At 40.1% G+C, this 19,779-nt stretch overlaps 2 protein-coding genes across 3 annotated transcripts in view; both read right to left on the bottom strand.

Moving 5' to 3' along the window:
- The window catches only part of Sytl5 (synaptotagmin like 5), a 382,433-nt gene that overhangs the window by 274,135 nt on the left and 88,519 nt on the right, over positions 1–19,779 (bottom strand). The gene's annotated exons all lie outside the window — the stretch shown is intronic.
- On the bottom strand, positions 71–418 carry H2ap (H2A.P histone). Its single transcript, XM_075956607.1, has one exon. It carries the CDS (start codon positions 416–418, stop codon positions 71–73), a length of 348 nt encoding a protein of 115 aa, XP_075812722.1.

Here is a 19,779-nt window from a genome sequence, read left to right as displayed (position 1 = left end):
CTGCTATTAGACTTCATGGTCCTAGCTGAGTTTGTGAGACTTCCCACCCTTGGGTTCTGTCCCCCATTCTTCAGCCATTCCTTCTGGGTCCAGGCATCTCATCAAACAGAGAGAAAGGCGCGTTCTTGAAGGCACGAGATGGTTCACGTTCGTTGTTTCCTTGCCTCTCTCCATCTTGTGGGATATCTTGCTGGCTGTTGATGTTGGCTTCGGAGCCCGCCACCTCCAGGATATAGTCGGTAAGGTAATCAAGCATGGCGAGGAGGAAATCGGAAGTGGTGGAACCTAGGCAGGGAGTATATTGCTCCTCCTGCAGTAGGCGGTACACGTAGTTCACAGGAACCTCTACCTCAGGCCTAGGAGAAGGATCTTCCATCTTGTTGTCACTGCAAGAATTTTCTTCCTTCTTCCCTGACATGATGGTTTGATGGACCGGGCTCCGGTAAGCTCTGCTTGGTTCACCAGCAGGACTGGCTTTCTGAAGACAGTGTTCAGCCCTGCCCATTGCATCCCCAGCCTGGTCAGGAGCTGCCTTTATGACATCTTAGGCTTTGAGATGTCACCAGAGCCTGGTGGGCACCAGTGAGTTCAAACTAGGCCTCAGTCTAGAAATATCTGTCATAGCAATCTGACCTCCCTACCGTGATTTTGAGAGACATTTAACTCCCCTCAATTACACTCGAATTAACAACATTGTAGAAATAATGTGTTTTAGTTGAAAATTGTCTATTAACCTTTCATTAATTACAGGGCACTGATAAACATGTCAAATATGCTTTCCTGGTAGAGATTTGACTGACCTCCTCAAACAGTACTGAGAGTCATTTTGATTCAATTTACTTATTTAAGTAGGCTTGCTTATAATTCCTGTACACTATTTGTACTCTCCTTTGAACTTGTTCATTCCACATCCACATGAGTTTTTCCAATTTGAAAAACATCTATTTTTGGAAGAGGACATGCTCAGAATTCTCACTGATTCTGTAGCTTGAGATGCCACCCTTCCCCCTAGTACTCTCCTGGAACAGATTTACTCTTCAATACCATCTCTATCTTTTTCCCTTATGTTATGTCCCCATTATTTCCTCCATCTACTTCCTTGTTTGGCTTTGGACTGCTTTTTCTAGGGGATTCTTTCTGGCTCCTCTCCTTTTCCTGAATCCTGCTACCTGGGATCTTCTCCAGTTCCCTCTTTCCTTTCCCTGGGGTTCTTGCCACTAGGATGCCACTCTCTTCCCTGTTTTGAGTTTCAGTTCCCTTTTTTCACTCTAAAGCCCTCGAGTTCATTCTTGTATCTCCTTCTTGTATGACTCTGATCATTTGGGGGCTCTCTGTTGGCATCTGCCTCCTCTGTTGCTTCTCTGGTCTCACCTGCCTCAGAAGAGCCCATAACTACTTGTTCTCTGTGAAGCCATAGTGTCCAGTGCTGATGATTTTAAACCCCTTCCTTGTTTTGCTGTTCTCTTCTCTATATACTACTCTCTTCCATATCTACGGTAACCCCAGAAGAGCACGTAGGGTGCCAGTTCCTCAAGAGCAGCTCTCTGAGAGACACTACTGGTCTCTCTGTCTGTGCACACTCCCTGCTTGTATCCCTGCCCACTTTCCAACCTGACTTCTGTCTTTCTGGTCCAAGATGTCCGGGCGCCACAGGCCTTTCCTGGTCTCCCCTTCTCTTGACATGAGCACAAACAGAAAAGCAAATACTGGGCATACTCTCATTCACAATAGCTTAATAATTTAAATTTTAATTTAAAATAATTTAAAAATAAATCTCAGCTCTACCACTCCTTGATAAATGCCTACAGTACATATACTTGCTCCACCATATCCATTACTACACTGTTCACAATTGCCAGGAAGTGGAAACATCCTAAATGCCCTTTAATTGTTGAATGGATAATAAAAATATAGAATAGATACACTATGGAAAACTCTTCAGCTATATAAAAAATAAAACCATGAACTTCTCAGGTATAGAACTAGAAAAAGATCATATTGAGTGAAGCAACCCAGACCCAGAAAGACAACCCCCCTATGTTCTCTCCCATTGGAGGTGCCTAGCTCCAAATCTTCAGACGTGAGTACATATCCTGGAGTAATTGCAGAAACTATCAACATAAAGGGGAACCACTGACAGGGTAGGGGTGGGGGAGTAATAGAGAAGGGAGTAACAGGGTCCATGTGATCTGATCAGGGCATGGGAGAAAAGCAGTGGCTTTAATTAAGGAGGAGGAGAGAAAAATACAGAAGGATGAAAGTATCAAATAGCAGGTAGGATATATGAAAAAGTTAAAAGGAAAAAACTATAATATACTTGAGATTGTGTATAAATATTCACATATAATTTGAATGAAATTTTATCACTTGGGCTGAAAATGTTCCCTACACCCTCTAGCAAAAACTCAACACCAGGCATGAGAGACCTCCTTTGGTGTTACTGGTCAGTGTTCTTCAAGAGACTACCCAAACCTACATCTATGACTACTGCGCTTGGTTGACCCCCAGAAATAGAAAGTAAGTCCATATTTCTGAAAAAACAAATCACTTCAGACACGGGACCCAGAGGCCCCTGATCTGGAACTGACCTGAATGCCTCCTCCCTGAGTAGTACTAACAGGTACAATGAAAGCACCTAAAGGAGAAAACCAACCATTCATCCTTCCCAGTTATGATTCCCATGAACCACCACTGCAACAAGAGTGGCACGGTAACCCTAGGGATGCAGTAGTAATATGGAATACCTTGATGGTAACCAACAGCTCTCTAATTGTACTTAAGACTCACTCAACAAAAACCAAGTGCCCAGGGCTAGTGAAGTCATGGACCTTGGAAGAGATCTTACAACCACCAATTTACTAAATCAGCATAATCTCTAGCTACACTCTAAATATTTGTTCTTATAGCCACAGACAAATATAATCCATCTCTCATTTTGCAACAGATGGAGACCATTACAGAAGCACAGCCAAACAAAATGACAAGTTGTGGAGTCTGGTGCCAATGGATACATAGATAAAACAACTGCTAAGGTTCAGGGAACACTGTGGAAGAGAGGGTGGAAAGATTGAAAGATTCAGAGGGTTCAGAGAGTTTACTGTGAGATTCTTGTCTCCTAGACAGAAGTTACACCCATAAAGTCTCACCAACATGACTGCCCAATCATGAGCCGAACAAGAATAAAAATAAACATTTAATGTGTGAATTACTGTGGGACTCAGCTCTACATAAATATCTACAGGCAATAGAGGAAAGTTGGGTGGGAGAAATGATCTTTGCCAGAGAAGAGCATACCATTAGTTATTCAATACCAAACAATTATCCCTAAAAACATAATACGATAACACAATAACATTATACATACTGAGCAATGTATATACATGTTTATATTTGTACACACGTGTATATAGGTGTGTGTGTGTGTGTGTGTGTGTGTGTGTATAACAACAACTAATGAAAAAGAAAACCATAAATTTGAAAAAATCAAGGAGGGGAGGAGGAGTGTATGGAAGAGGTGAAGAAATCAAAAACAGATGGAGGGATGTATGAAAGAGGAGTTTGGAGGGAGAAGAAGGAAAAGGGAAATGATGTGATTATATTATGATCTCAAAAATGAGAGAAAAAGAAAAGTAGCTAAGGAGCTAGTGGCAGCAAACCAGCAAGTAGTATTCCTCCATGGTTTCAGCTTCAGTTCCTGTTTCCACGTTTCTGCCTTGGATATCCTTAGTGATATGAATTTTAATCTGTAGTCCAAATAAACTCTCTTCCCCAAGTAGAGTATTTTATCATAGCAATAGAGAAACACACTAAAACAGCCACTTCAATATGCTTAGCCTCTGTAGATTGTGGACATAAGTACATTATCTGTGTTTCAGTTAGTTCACAGGGACCTGAGGGTTCCAGCGTTATCATTCACCTGGCTGAGTGCTCTTGATTTTATTATTTGCATTTCTGCTGGTCACCAAGTTCTTTACTAAAAACCTTGCTATTTACAGGCCTGGAATCCACGGATGACTGTTTTTCCCTATTCACTTGGCAAGTCACATGCTTCCTTAACTACTATCAGATAGACATAAAGATTATAAAGGGGAGTAAGATAAAATTTGGTCTTATGTGGCATGAATGAAAATTAAAATAAAAGGCTTCCTTAGCGGAGGATAGATGTACCTTTTTTTTTCTCCTTTTGATGTTTTTTTTTCTTTTTTTTTATTGATAAAAGGAGAATAAAGAAAAGAAAAAGAAACAAATTTCCACCTCCTCCCAGCCTCCCATTTCCCTCCCCCTCCTCCCACTCTTCTCCCCCTCCTCTCACCCCTCTCCCCTTCCCCCCACTCCTCTCCCTATCCCTCTCCAGTCCAAAGAGCAGTCAGGGTTCCCTGCCCTGTGGTAAGTCCTAGGTCCTCCCCCCTCCGTCCATATCTAGGAAGGTGAACATCCAAACTGGCTAGGCTCCCACCAAGCCAGCACATTGCATAGGATCAAAACCGCGTGCCATTGTCCTTGGCGTCTCATCAGCCCTCATTGTTCGCCATGTTCAGAGAGTCCAGTTTTATCCCATGCTTTTTTGGTAATAGTCCAGCTGGCCTTGGTGAGCTCCCAGTAGATCAGCTCCACTGTCTCAGTGGGTGGGTGCACCCCTCGTGGTCCCGACTTCTTTGCTCATGTTCTCCCTCCTTCTGCTCCTCATTGGGACCTTGGGAGCTCAGTCCAGTGCTCCAGTGTGGGTCCTAAGAAACAAGCAGGTGTGGCCATACTAATTTCTAACAAAGTTGACTTCAAACTTAAATCAATCAGAAGAGATGGAGAGGGACGTTTTATACTCATAACAGGAACAATTCATCAGGAAGAAGTCTCAATCCTGAATATCTATGCCCCTAATATAAAAGCACCCACGTACGTAAAAGAAACATTGCTAAAATTCAAGGCAGCCATCAAACCGCACACACTAATAGTAGGAGACTTCAACACTCCTCTCTCACCAATGGACAGGTCAATAAGACAAAAACCTAACAGAGAAATTAGAGAATTAATGGAGGTAATGAAGCAAATGGACTTAACAGACATCTATAGATTATTCCACCCAAAGAGGAAAGAATATACCTTTTTCTCTGCAGCTCATGGAACCTTCTCGAAAATTGACCACATACTCGGTAACAAAGCTAACTTACACAGCTACAAAAAAAAATATTACTAACCACCTGTGTCTTATCAGACCACCATGGATTAAAGTTAGAATTCAACAACAATGCTACCCCCAGAAAGCCTACAAACTCATGGAAACTGAACAGTCAACTACTGAACCATACCTGGATTAAGGAAGAAATAAAGAAAGAAATTAAAGTCTTCCTTGAATTCAATGAAAATAAAGAAACAACATACTCGAACTTATGGGACACTATGAAATCAGTCCTAAGAGGAACGTTCATAGCACTAAGTGCCCACTTAAAGAAAACAGAGAAAGCTTACATTCATTGGAGACTTAACAGCCCACCTGAAAGCTCTAGAAAAAAAAGAAGCAGACTCACCTAGGAGGAGTAGAAGACTGGAAATAATCAAACTGAGGGCTGAAATCAACAAAATAGAAACAGAGAAAACAATCCAAAGAATCAATGAATCAAGAAGCTGGTTCCTGGAGAAAATCAACAAGATTGACAAACCCCTATCCAAACTAATCAAACGGCAGAGAGAAAATTTGCAAATTAATAAGATCAGAAATGAAAAGGGGGACATAACCACAAACACAGAGGAAATTCAGAGAGTCATTAGATCTTACTACAAAAGCCTGTATGCCATTAAACTGGAAAATGTAAAAGAAATGGACACTTTTTTAGATAAATACCATTTACCAAAATTAAACCAGGACCAGGTGAACAACCTAAATAGACCTGTCAGTCGCGAAGAATTAGAAGCTGTTATCAAAAACCTCCCTACCAAAAAAAGCCCAGGGCCAGATGGTTTCAATGCGGAATTCTACCAGAACTTCCAAGAAGACCTAATACCTATACTCCCCAATGTATTCCACAATATAGAAACAGAAGGGTCATTACCAAATTCCTTTTATGAAGCTACAGTTACTCTGATACCAAAACCACACAAAGACTCAACCAGGAAAGAGAATTACAGGCCGATCTCACTCATGAATATCTACGCAAAAATCCTCAACAAAATACTGGCAAACCGAATCCAAGAACACATCCGAAAAATTATCCATTATGATCAAGTAGGCTTCATTCCTGAGATGCAGGGCTGGTTCAACATACGAAAATCTATCAATGTAATCCAGCATATAAATAAACTGAAAGAAAAAAACCATATGATCATTTCATTAGATGCTGAAAAAGCATTCGACAAAATTCAACATCCATTTATGTTAAAAGTCTTGGAGAGATTAGGGATACAAGGATCATACCTAAATATAATAAAAGCTATATACAAGAAGCTGACAGCTAACATCAAATTAAACGGAGAGAAACTCAAAGCCATCCCGCTTAACTCAGGAACACAACAAGGCTGTCCACTTTTGCCATACCTCTTCAATATAGTGCTGGAAGTTCTAGCAATAGCAATAAGACAACATAATGGGATCAAGGGGATTCGAATTGGAAAGGAAGAAGTTAAACTTTCGTTATTCGCAGATGATATGATAGTGTACATAAGCGGCCCCCAAAACTCCACCAAAGAACTTTTACAGCTGATAAACAGCTTTAGTAATGTGGCAGGATACAAGATCAACTCCAAAAAATCAGTCGCCCTCTTATACACAAAGGATATGGAAGCAGAGAGGGAAATCAGAGAAGCTTCTCCATTCACGATAGCCACAAACAGCATAAAATATCTTGGGGTAAATCTAAACAAGGAAGTGAAAGATCTATTTGACAAGAACTTTAAGGCATTGAAGAAAGAAATTGAAGAGGATACCAAAAAATGGATGGACATCCCTTGCTCTTGGATTGGGAGGATCAACATAGTAAAAATGGCAATTCTACCAAAGGCAATTTATAGATTCAATGCAATCCCCATCAAGATCCCATCAAAATTCTTCACAGATCTGGAGAGGACAATAATCAACTTTATATGGAAAAACAAAAAACCCAGGATAGCCAAAACAATCCTAGACAATAAAGGATCTTCTGGAGGCATTACCATCCCTGACTTCAAACTCTATTACAGAGCTACAGTAATGAAAACAGGGTGGTACTGGCATAAAAACAGAGAAGTCGACCAATGGAATCGTATAGAAGACCCGGATTTTATCCCACAAACCTATGAATACCTCATTTTCGATAAAGGAGCTAATAGATGTACCTTTTGTGGGCCCTCTAAAACTAGGAATTCTCATAGCACACAGAATATGTTCCTCTATTACAGAGGTCATGGGTCATAGTTAAGAGTTAGGATTTAAAATCATGCTGAGCCACAGTGAAGCACTGGATTGAGCTCCCAAAGTCCAGTCAAAGAGTGGGAGGAGTGAGAATATGAACAAAGAGGTCAAGACCACGAAGGGTTCATTCACTGAAACAGTTTACCTGAACTAATGGGAGCTCACCAACTCCAGCTGGCCTGGAAAGGAACAAGCATAAGACCAAACTAGTCCCTCTGAATGTGGGTGACAGTAGGAGCAGACTAAGGTGTCACTGATGGTGGCACCAGGATTTATTCCCACTGTACTGGCTTTTGGGGATCTTATTCTCTTGGGAGGGATACGTTGCTCAGCCTAGATATAGTAGGGAGGGCCTTCCTCAAAACAACGTGCCTTACACTCTCTGAGGAGTGGATGTGGAATAGGGTGGGGGAGAAAGTAGGGAATAGAAGGAGGGGAAGGAATGGGAACTGGGATTGGTATGTAAAATGAAAAAAGATATTTTTAATAAAAGAAAAAATAAATAAAAATAAACAAGGACTGTATTTGAAAAAAAAAGATTTTAAGCCGGGAGGTGGTGGCGCACACCTTTAATCCCAGCACTTGGGAGGCAGAGGCAGGCGGATCTCTGTGAGTTCGAGACCAGCCTGGTCTACAAGAGCTAGTTCCAGGACAGGCTCGAAAACCACAGAGAAACCCTGTCTCGAAAAACCACAAAAAAAAAAAAAGATTTTAAAGCACGCCATAACTGGGTTGGGGGGTGATTAAGAATCTTAGACAAATACATATCAAAGAACTGGCAACGAATTTCCTCAGGCATAGCCAGCAATCCCAGGTCCATACTGATGGGGACACCTTGAAGAAGGTAGACAGTCACTCTATGTCAAAGGTCCTCATTAAGGAACTGCTTTGTTGGAGGCCACACCTTGGCAGGCCTGAAAACAAGAGGATAATCTGGGGGTGTTTCAGAGATTTTCTTTCCCTTCATCATCCCCTTTTGGCTTCTTGTTTTCTTTCTTTTTTTTTTTCAAGAAAAGAAGTCTCCTTGGTACACTGCAAAGAGAGTAGTGTCCATAGCAACAAAAAAAAGAACCATCTGTCCTCTGCCTCTTTTTTTCTTCCCTAGACTAAACGACCAATCATTCCATACCCAGAAGTTACTTTTGGGATGCACACGTTATCATTTGGAAGATTTTGAACCCCAAACCATAAAAAAAAAACATCTCTTTTTGTGAGCAACGGGGAGAGTGATCTGAAGTAGCCCATGAGAAAACCCAAGTTGGCTTTGGGGGAGCCTAGGCAGTTTGGATGCTCACCTTAGGAGACCTGGATAGAGGTGGGCGGTCCTTGGGCTTCCCACAGGTCAGGGAACCCTGATTGCTCTTCGAGCAGATGAGGGAGGGTGACTTGATCGGGGGAGGGGGAGGGAAATGGGAGGCGGTTGCGGGAAGGAGGCAGAAATCCTTAATAAATAAATAAATTTAAAAAAATATAGAAAATTCAAAGTACCTATCTTGTAGGCAAACAAATTTGTTGATTTAAAGCCCTTGGTTAAAAACTCTCCAAGGCTTGTGTGTGCTGATAACAGACATTCAAATACAATGTCCATGACTTCCAGGTCTACATTTCCTGGGTTTTTGTTAAGATACAAATAGAGGTGTGATTGACTAAGGAGAACATGACTCAGCTCCATTATTTTCCTGGACCAACTCAAATAGTGGCTGTCCATACTCGACACTTTGTAGACTACTGTGATAATTAGCCAATAGCAGCTTCATTTGAAAAACTTCATACCTTAGGAAGAAAGAAAATATCTTGCCTGAGTTTACATGTGCCAAATTGAGAGAAACTTATGGAAAATAAAGATTTGGTATGTAAAAATATCTAAACAAGAATTCATGCTTGAGTTTGACTATAAAAGAATAAGCTACATGCCAAATTTAAAGCATTCTTCTATGGCATCAGCTCCTGCCTCTTGGTCCCTGCGCTGGTTATGTTCCTATCCTGACTTCCTTCAGTGGTGAACAGTCATGTAGAAGGTATAAGCCAAATAAACTTTTTCTCCCTGCCTTGCTATTGGTCATGGTGTTTCAACATAACAATAGTATTTTAATGTTTGAAAAAACAAACTTCAAAACAAAACTAATCAGAAGAGATAGAAAATCAGACACATTAAGGGAAAAATATACTAAGAGGATATTGCGATTCTAAATATTTTTGCACAAAACACCAGGGCACCCAAGTTTCTACATAAACACTAGTACAGATATTATACTGACCCTCACACAGTGATAGTGGATGACTTCAATTTCTCAACCTTGCCATATAGACCATCCAAACAAAAACTAAACTGAGAAACACAAAAATAAATAACATCATAAATCAAATGGACCTAACAGAGGCATAGGATATCTGCCTGAGACTAAATTTTAAAAGTACTAATTTCTTTTTCAGAAATATCAAGATACCTTAATAGTGATTCTGATGTAGTAATTGCTATTATTCGTGCCTATAACAGAAATAAACGACAAATGGGACAAAAAGAAATATAAAATGTACAGTTTGAAGAAAAAAACCACCAAGAAAGTCAATGTTGAAGTCACTGCTTGTGCTGAAATAGGTAGGAGGTTGAGGGGAGGCTGATTAGCAATTGAATAAAGTGAAGGGTGTCCTCAGGGTAAGACCCTCCCCACCAAGCTAAGATGCCATCTTGTGGAAGGAAGTAAATGGCCTGTGGAACTTTCTGCTCCTAAAAACCGTGAAACAAGTGAAACCTGCCGCAAATGTGTTTAAAGGGGGCCAGGCTCTGTATCATGTGGGGCCAGGCTCTGTATCATATGGTCATCAGTACTTGATAGCTTTATCCATGTTATTCTGCCTTTAGAGGAATGAAGGATGCATGAGTAAAGGGGTTGTGGAATCTTCCTTTTGGTCATGGAGAAGCTTTGAGGCCAGGCAATGTGTTACAGGGCAGTCACTGCATGAAGGCTTTGAGAGGGCAAGAGGCCCCGAGGAGCAAATGTATGAAACTGTGAAAGTGAAACCTTGATTTTGTTGGGGGCATCATGCTGGGCATGCTAGAGGCATAGGATATCTGTCAAGGATAGCTTTACACAGTGAATGGAACCAGCCCAACACAGAGATGTCTCTTGCCCCCATGGTAATGGACTGCTATCCTTGTGAAATGATGAATCCAAAGTAAATAGTTCCTAGTAACATGTTACCTTGATGTTATTACATCAATAAAAACTAACTAATTCAGAAGTCCATCTTGTCTGTCCCTATCAATATAGTACTTGAGGTCTTAACTAGAGCAGTAAGACAACTGAAGGAGATCAAAGGGATACAAACAATAAAGGAAAAGTCAAAGTAGCCTTATTTGCCGATGATATGATTTTATACATAAAAGATCCTAAAGACATACCAAGAAATGTAGTGGCATTTCATTTGCATTTTAATAAATAAAGCTTGCTTGAGGATCACAAAGTAAAACAGCCACACTAGCCAGCCTCACAGACCAGGCAGCAATAACACACACCTTGACTCCCAGTAGTCATAGTAGCTTGCCATAGAAACTAGGTGGTAGTAGTGTAGGCCTTTAATCCCAGAACTAGAGAGAATTACAAAATGGGAGGAGACAGTTCCTAGTCTCGATCTCATTCTGAGATTCCTGGAGGCAGGTTTGTTATTTTGGCCTCTGATTGAGGTAAGAGCCGGCAGCTGCTTGCTTTGCTTTTCTGGTCTTCAGGTTGAACCCCAATTTTTTTCTCTGAGTTTTATTAATTATGCTTCAAGGAACTTCTACAGCTGATGAAAACCCTCAGCAAAGTAACAGGATACAGAATTGACACCAAAAACAAGCAGCCTTCCTATAGACAAATGACAAACAGACTGAGAAAGAAATTCAGGAAACAATACCTTTCATACTAGCCTCAAAAATATCTTGGGGTAGCACTAATCAAGCAAATGAAAGACTTACATAATTAAAAACTTTAAGACATTGAATAAAAATTAAAGAAGATCCCAGAAGATGGAAAGATCTGTTATGATCATGGAGCATATGAAAATGGCCATCCAACCAAAATAATCTATAGATTCAATGCAGTCCCCATAAAATTTCAATATAATTCTTTACAGAAATTGAATAAAAATCACAATTTCCAACTTCATATGGAAACAAAAAACCCAAGATAGCTAAGACAAGAACTGCTAGAGGTATCACCATCTCAGATTTCAAATTGTACTATAGAACTATAGAAATAAAACAGCATGACATTGGCATAAAAGCAGACATGTTGATCAATGGTATTGAATTGAAGACCCAGACATAAGTCCACTCACCTATGGAAACCTACATTTTGAAAGAAGCTAAAAGTGTACACTGTAGAAAAGACAGCATCTTCAACAAATGGTTCTGGTTAGAGGAAGATATGTAGAAGAATGAAAGTAAACCCAGATCTATTGTCCTGCACAAAACTCATCTCCAAGTAGACCAAGTACCTTGACATAAGACCAGACATCCTGAATCTGAGAGAAGGGAAAGTAGAAAATAATCTTGAACTCATTGGACACAGAAAAAGTCTTTCTGCACAAGACACCAATAACACAGGCACAGAAATCAACAACTAAAGAAACCTCATTAACTGAAAAGTTTCTGTATGGTAAAGGACACCATAATTCAGACAAAGGGGCAGCCTACAGAACTGGAAAAGATCTTTACCAATTACATATCCAATAGAGGGAAAACCCGACCAAGTTTTACAGTCTCTAATTATACCTGGAATGCCTGAATCAGCACCTATGAAATGTTCCAAATCGGCATACTGTTAGTTCGTACAAAGTGTACACATCAGCCCTGCTTTATTCATTATTATTGTGCTACTTTAATATGCTTTCAAGCAATGGCTAATTCTCTGTGTGGTATGTGTTTTAGGCATTATTCTCTGAGTACTGGAACTTTCCTACTGTGATCCTTATTCTTTTGTCTGTGCATGTTCTCTGGAAAATGTATAGGACAAACCAATACCATGTAGTTCAGATAGGAAACGCGATTTCATTGTAAAACAAAAACTTTAACATGAAAAACAAAGCCCTTCAGTTACAATAGTTCAATATTATTTTTTCTTACAAAAGCCACAAGGTCTGAGAACATTTCTGTTCAGATATTCACATCATTATATGAAAACTCCAAATAAACAGGGGGCTTAGAAGAGTTGCCATGTTGTGTGTCCCTATGAAACCAAAAGATCACTTAATATATTTATTACAAAAAAGAATGCTAACTGGCTACTACTAAGGAAATCAATTAAACAAACTAAAATCCAGACAAAAGAAAAACGATTCTAAAGGGGTCAGGAATGATTCCCCTACAAAGCCAGAAGTAACCAGAGAAGAACATTGTCTTTATAAGACTATATGCAAAGAGTTGGAAATTGGGAAAGGAGACAATTTCAAATAGGAAACAAAATTTTTAAATTCTAGTATTTAAACAAGCAATTCTCTAACTGATTATTCTTGTTTAGTGATGTATGAACCCCATAAACAGTATAGGTCCCTGAAATTACCACAGAATTAAAAGGTAAACTAAAGACATAGTACAATACAATTAGCTTGCCTTCCATGCCCAAAGCTAAGAAAAGTCACACGGTAAACTCATGGTGATTAGTTTTGTTATCTATCTTCCATTGGAAACAATCATTTTATGTTTGGGGCCACAGAGAACATTCTTTAACTGAATGCAAAGTTGCAACAGTAGTAATAGAATGGAGTTAAACAACCGTGATAGAAGGCTATTCCACTAACAGTAGGAGGTGGTTAAAGCATCAGTAACAGACTACAGTTAGACAAGCAGTTAGCAGAAGGTATTTAGACGAGCAGTTAACAGAAAGTGACTAGACCAACAGAAATAGAAGGCAGTTTAAAACAAAAAAAACAGAAGCAGAAGGGGTTTGGCTAACAGAATCAGAAAGGAAGTTAGAGCAACGCTAACAGAAGGTAATTAGATCAAAAGAAATAGGAGGTGCTTAAAGCAACAGTAACAGACAGCAGTTAAACTAACAGTATTTGAAGGCACACTAACAGTCATAGAAGGTGGTTAAAACTGTAGTAATAGAATGCAGTCAATTCACTTGGGCTGAGGAGGTGAAGTATATTTTCACACCAAAGGCCCATGTGCTCCTGGGTAAAATGTAGTTATCTAAAACCCTGAACTGTACTCCCAACCACTTTTTCCTCTTTTACTTTAAATTGCAAGGCAGAGCCTCACTGAGGTACCCAGACAAATCACAAACTCACTCTGTAGGCCAAGCAGGCCTTGAACTGGTAATCCTTCTGTACAAACCTCCAGAATATCCAAGATTATAGGCCTATGCAACAGGGCCTAGTTCAGAATGACATTTTCAGGTCAACCTCAGTAAAAGCACTAACAAAGACTAGAGATACCTGGTTCTTGATTGTCTCTGTGTGCCCATTTTATTCTTCAAGCATATTGTGATACTGTGGAAAAAGCTCTTATCCTTTCCTCTGATGTGTTTGGAAATGTAGTAATGTGGAGGTGTCCCTAATCTTAGCACATATCACCCAAGGAGTACACATCCACAATTCATCAGGTTCCAATGACATGTTTCTAACATCCTTCTAAGCTTTTTCCAGCTACATCGTCAATGGTCACATTTCTATCTGGAATCTGGTTGTGATGTCTTTTAGGTATTCCTAGGGCAGCATAAGATTTCTCTGCTGTGTTCATCCAGTATCCAAATACAAAGGCACATCTACAATTTTGCATACTCATTAGAGCAGCAACCCATTTCCAGGTACTAGAAGCTATATGTTTAATTCCTATGGTTGCTATAGTGAACCACCAAAAATATGGTACCTTCAAACACACATTTAGACTCCTACATATCAGCAGGTCAGAAGACCAAAATCAGTTACACTGGGTGGAAAGCAAGTTTCTGGTGGCATCCTCATTCTGCAAGCTCTGGAGAAGAATATTTTCTATGCCTTTCACAGCTCATAAAGGTACATTCTTGGTGTGGTCCCTTTCTTTATGTTTTTAGCGAACAGCACAACATCTTGTTCTAGAGGCCACATTTCTTTTTCTTTTACGCCGAATCTATCTCTGCCTTGCTCTAAAGTGGGCATGTGTGAATACATGTAGGTTCTCTCTGACTCTAAACAAGAATCTCCTATGTCAAGAACCTTAAACACATCTGTGAATTTGCTTTAGCCACATAAGCTAACATTTATAGGCACAATGAAGTAGATTCTAGATTATTTGGGAGGTCATTTATTAGATTAACACAATCTAACTTGTTAGAGTGGAGTGAGGAAGTGAAAGAGAGAAGGGAAGAAAGCATTCATTATATAGAAGCAGAAATCACTGAAGAACTTTATGGAATCTATTGGAGACACAGTATCCACAGGAAGACAATGCTCCACCACCTTGAACTTGCATATTCTTGGAAACAATGGATTCTGATGGTCTAATAAAGTCCCATATACAAAGAATGACAAGTTTTGGTACTAGAAACTATGCACTGAAATTATATCATCTGTGGGAAGCACAGGCAGGACACTATAGCATCCTTAGAAATGCTTTCTTCTTACATTTTGCCCATTATTTATTTCATCATTCATTAAAAATACATACATTAAAGCTTCTTGGCATCAGACACTGAGTTAATTGCTATATATTGAATGTCAAACGAAACAAGCATTATTATGTCCTTATGGGTATAGAAAGGGGTTTTAAAAGGACATGGGCTAGTTATTGAATGGTGGATTGTTTACAGAAGTAACCACATTATCTCATCCTCTTTAACCACTCCTTCCATGTCTTAAGAATGTGGTTTTGTAGTTCGTCTCAACCAGACATAGTACAAATGCCCTCACCTCATAAATCTGGGCTTGTCTTACTATTTCTCTGGATAAATAAAATAGGAAATGATGGATGGCCTACTTTTTAATTGAGACCTGTGGTTTTTCTTTCTTACTTGAATTTCCTACTTCTATCATGTCAAAATATATGAACCAGTTTACTAGAAAATGAAAAGTGCATTAATCAGAGTTATAAAGAAAAGAATCAAGCCTTTAATCCCAGCACTCAGGAGGCATAGGCAGGCAAATCTCTGTGAGTTAGAGGCCAGCCTGGTCTAGAGAAAGAGTTCCAAGATATGCTCCAAAGCTACACAGAGAAACCCCATCTTGAAAAAAGAAAAGAATCAATTTGATAGATATTCTTTGCTTTTACAATTCAATAATACATATACATGTATATATATATATATATATATATATATATATATATATATATATATATATGAATGAGAGGGGCCTTCTTGGGAAAACTAGCTTGTGCAAATATAGAGACTGAGAAGTCCTATGACACATCATTTGCAAGCTGATGGAGACCCTGAATATCAGGAGTTTGGTTTAATCTTAGTTCAAAAGCCTCAAAGCCAGGAAAACTAATATTATAACTCAAACTGAGGCGAAAGACCTGTGAGTTTGCGTGTATGAGGGGTTTCTGGTACAAAATCCTTCCAAGATTGCATAAACTCATGTTATGATTCCAGGAATGTTAGGAGAAGATCATCCCAACTCCATAAGAGAGAAAAACCAAATTTTCCACTTTTATTTTATTCTACCTGGGCCCTATTTGATTGGGTGGTATCTACCCATATTTAGAATGGATCTTTATAACTTGGTCTGCCTGTTCACACCCTAGCCCAATATACTCTCACAGTCTTATCCAGAAATAATGCTTTACCAGATTTTAGGCATCTCTTTAAAAAGTCAATATTTAGCATTAACTATCACCAAGACAGCACACAAAGCTGAGTTGAGTCAGTCAAATTGTTTTTCTAAGGCATTCGATGAATGACCCCAGGCATAATTGGCAAAATCAACTCAAGTGACCAACGGTATTCAACGATCATAACTGAAACCAAAGACACAGTCAAAGTGAGTGTACAGCACAAAGTACAGAAAACTATATATATATCTATATATAAACTTTACTGAAATATACCCCACATATCATAGAATCCAAGCATTTCAAGTGTATCATCAGATGGCTTTTAGCACAGCTAGATATGTGTAGTCACATATCAGATCAAAATGAAACCCAGCTTACACACATAAACAGCCTTGAGAATAGGAGGAGAGGGACTTTTTGGGATAAAGAGTTTCAGAAGAAGAGGAAAGGAGGATGAGAGAGAATACTACTGAAATCCATTCAATATATGTATAAACCTGCCAAGGAATAAAAAGGAAAATAGGAGAAAAACAGAACCCTGTACCCATTTGCGATTTTTCTTCTAGCCCTTCATACCCCATAGCTCTAAGCAAACTTCTTTGTGTCTGAGCAGGATTACCTATGGTAGACACTCCATAGAGATAAAAATAATATATAATATGCTGTTTTATTTAAAAATAGGTAATCTAAATTGACTTATCATTAAGTTTATTGATTCTTTCTTCAGTCATTCAGGTATACTGTTTCTTTGCACCTCTTGTAATTTTGGTTGGAAACTGAAATCTCAGATATTTTATCAACTGGGGATATTGATCCCCTCTTAAATATTATTTCTCAATTTATTTGTTTCCTGGAAGGATGGATTATTTTAGTGATTTCCCTCAATGTAGACTTTGGCAAGACCAGACTCCCCAAAGAGACTTGAGAGGACTCCTTTTGTCTCTTTCACTGATCATACTTCCGCATTAACTCCACCTTTCTACTGTGTTTAACACTTTTCTGGGGTGGGGAAGGGGGAGAAAAAGACTTGGATGGTATGTGTACAGGCTTTTCTGAAGTGCATTTGAGGTCTTCATAGGAGGGAATTCAATTGCCTCATGAAGAAAACCTGATCAAAAACCCATATGCCCTAGAGGGAAAACTATTAATGTTATTTTGCTAAATTGTCATGCTGTTAAACTGTCTTCTAACTTACTTTTATACCTATAGATTGGTATGCATGCATGCAAAATGCTCATAAAATAAATAAATCTTAAAAGAAAGAGTAAACTCTGGGCATCAAGCCAGTAAGCAACGTTCCTTCTTATAGGAACACACCTTGAGTTTCTTCCCTGATTTTCTATCAGTAATGGACTATAAAGTCTAAGCTAAAATAAACCCTTTCCTCTCCAAGCTGGTTTTGGTTCATCACAGCATGAGAACAGAAATCAGATTAAGACATGGTGCACAGCTATAATGCCAGCATTTGGGAGACAAAGGCAGTTACATTGCTGCAAGTCCAAGGCCATGTTAGTATATAGTAAATTTCAAGCTAGTGTGGTCTACGCAGCAAGACCCAGTCTTTAAAAACAAATTTTAAATCTAGAAAAGGTAAATTGATCTTCAGAAACAGGAAACTTATCACTGTCTTTCTGAAGCTAAAACTGGAAGAGATGAAATACAATGGATACTAGAGAGCAAAAATCTCTGTATCTTGATTATAATAGTCATTTGTGGGGGTATCAAAACTATGAAACTTTGTTCTTTGAATGGATACACTATGTTGTAAATAAACAGCATTTCAATAAAATTGAAAACCAAAATAATTCACACAATCATAGAGAATTTTTGTGGTTACTCAAGTCTGTCCTATTTTCTCAGGCCTCTAGGCTAACATTACAGCACTTTGTTCTCTACCCTTACTCTCATTGTCTTTCCAACCTTACCTAGTGAGCTCTTTCTCCCTCTTTTAAACCAGCTTCCTGAGGCCATGGCTTGTAAGTTAAGAGCAATGGCTGCTCTTTACTGAGTGAGAGGCCTGGGGTTTGAGTCTCAGCACTCACATGGTGACCCACAAACTGCACTAGAAACAAATGTGGTACACCAACATACATAAAGACAAACCACCCATATATATTTTCCTCTATTTTTAACTATATATAAGAGAAAATAAGTCTACTGATAGCTGTGAAGCTTTCTCATGAAATTTGTAGCAGCTGACCTCCTTGTTTGGTTTTCTAAGAAAGGATTTCTCTGTTTAGTTCTGGTAGTCCTGAAACTCACATTGTAGAAGAGGCTGGTGTAGAACTCAAGAGACCTACTTGTCTCTGCCCCGGACTCCAGTGTTGGGATTAAAGAAGTGTGCCACTATTGCCCAGAAAGTAACTGGCTCTTAATTCTGTACTGGGAGGAAGAGGGAGTGGTGGAAAGGGAGAGGAGAGGAGAGGAGAGGAGAGGAGAGGAGAGGAGAGGAGAGGAGAGGAGAGGAGAGGGAGAGAGGGGAAGAGGGAGAGAGGAGTAGAGGGGGGGAGAAAAGGAAAGGGGAGGAAGAGATTAAGAGACTAAGAGAGAAAGAGGGAGAAAGTGACAGAGAGATGCAGTCAGAAGCAAGGAGAGGGAGAGAGTCAAAGAAAGGTAGGGGGGAAAGAGAGAGGGAGAGAAGGAGAGGAATGGGGAGAGAAGGACGGAGGGAGAGGGAAGGAAGAGAGGGAAAAAGGAAGAGAGTGGGAGAAAGAGATGGGGAGATGGATAGGAGGAGAGAGAGTGGAGAGAGGGACAGAGAGAAAGGAAGAGGGGAGATGGGGTGAGAGCAAGAGAGTGAAAGGGGAGAGATGGAGAAAGGGAGAGAAGGAGAGAGATTAAGAGGGAGAGGAGGACAGGGGCAGGAGTTAGAGAGGTGGAGAGGGAGAGAGGGGTACAGGAGTAGAAATGGGCAGATAGAAAAGAGAGAAAAGGAAGGAAATAGAGGGGGAAAGAGAGGTTGATGAGGAAAGGAAGGGAGAAAGGGAGAGAGAAAGAGAGCGAGAGTGAGGGAGACTGAGTGAGAGGAGAGGATGAGAGGGGGATGGAGAGGAGCCAAGGGAATATGGAGAGAGAGTGATGGGGGAAAGTGGGAGGGAGGGAGAGAATGGGGGAGAGGAGGAAATAGGAAAGGGGTAGAGAGGGGGATAGAGAGAAGGAGTAAGAGGAAGAGGGAGAGAGAACTAAAGGGAGAGAGAGGGTGAGGCAGAGGTAGAGAGAGGGAGAGACGAGAAGGGAGGAGAGAGGAGGGAAGAGAATGAGAGTGGAAGAGAGGGCGAGGGGAGAGAGGGAGAGAGATGGAGAGAGGGAGAGGGAAGGGAGATACAGAGAGTGTGGTAGAGCAAAGAGAAGGGGGAAGGGAAGAGAGGAGAGAGGTCAAAAAGAGGGAGGGAGTGATAAAGGGAGAGGGAGAGAGAGGGAAGAGGGAAACAGGAGAGGGAGAAAAGAAGGAAGGAGTTAGAGGTGGAGAGATGGAGAAAAGGAAAGGGGTAGGGAGACAGGGAGGAGAGAGAAGGAAAAGGAAGAGAGGGAGAGGGAGATGAGAAGGAGGGATGAAGAGAAGGAAAAGAGGTGAGAGAGAGGGGAGAGGGAGAGAGGGAGAGAGAGGGACAGGGAGAGAGACAGAGGGAGTGGAAGGAGAGAAGAGAGGCAGAGACAGGGT

This window comes from Microtus pennsylvanicus, chromosome X (assembly GCF_037038515.1).
Source record: "Microtus pennsylvanicus isolate mMicPen1 chromosome X, mMicPen1.hap1, whole genome shotgun sequence".
In the NCBI taxonomy this organism is placed as follows: Eukaryota; Metazoa; Chordata; class Mammalia; order Rodentia; family Cricetidae; genus Microtus; species Microtus pennsylvanicus.
This window is presented reverse-complemented; position numbering and strand designations above follow the sequence as displayed.

Excerpts from the sequence above, each read along its gene's own strand:
- H2ap (XM_075956607.1), bottom strand. The coding sequence starts at position 418 with ATGTCAGGGAAGAAGGAAGAAAATTCTTGCAGTGACAACAAGATGGAA.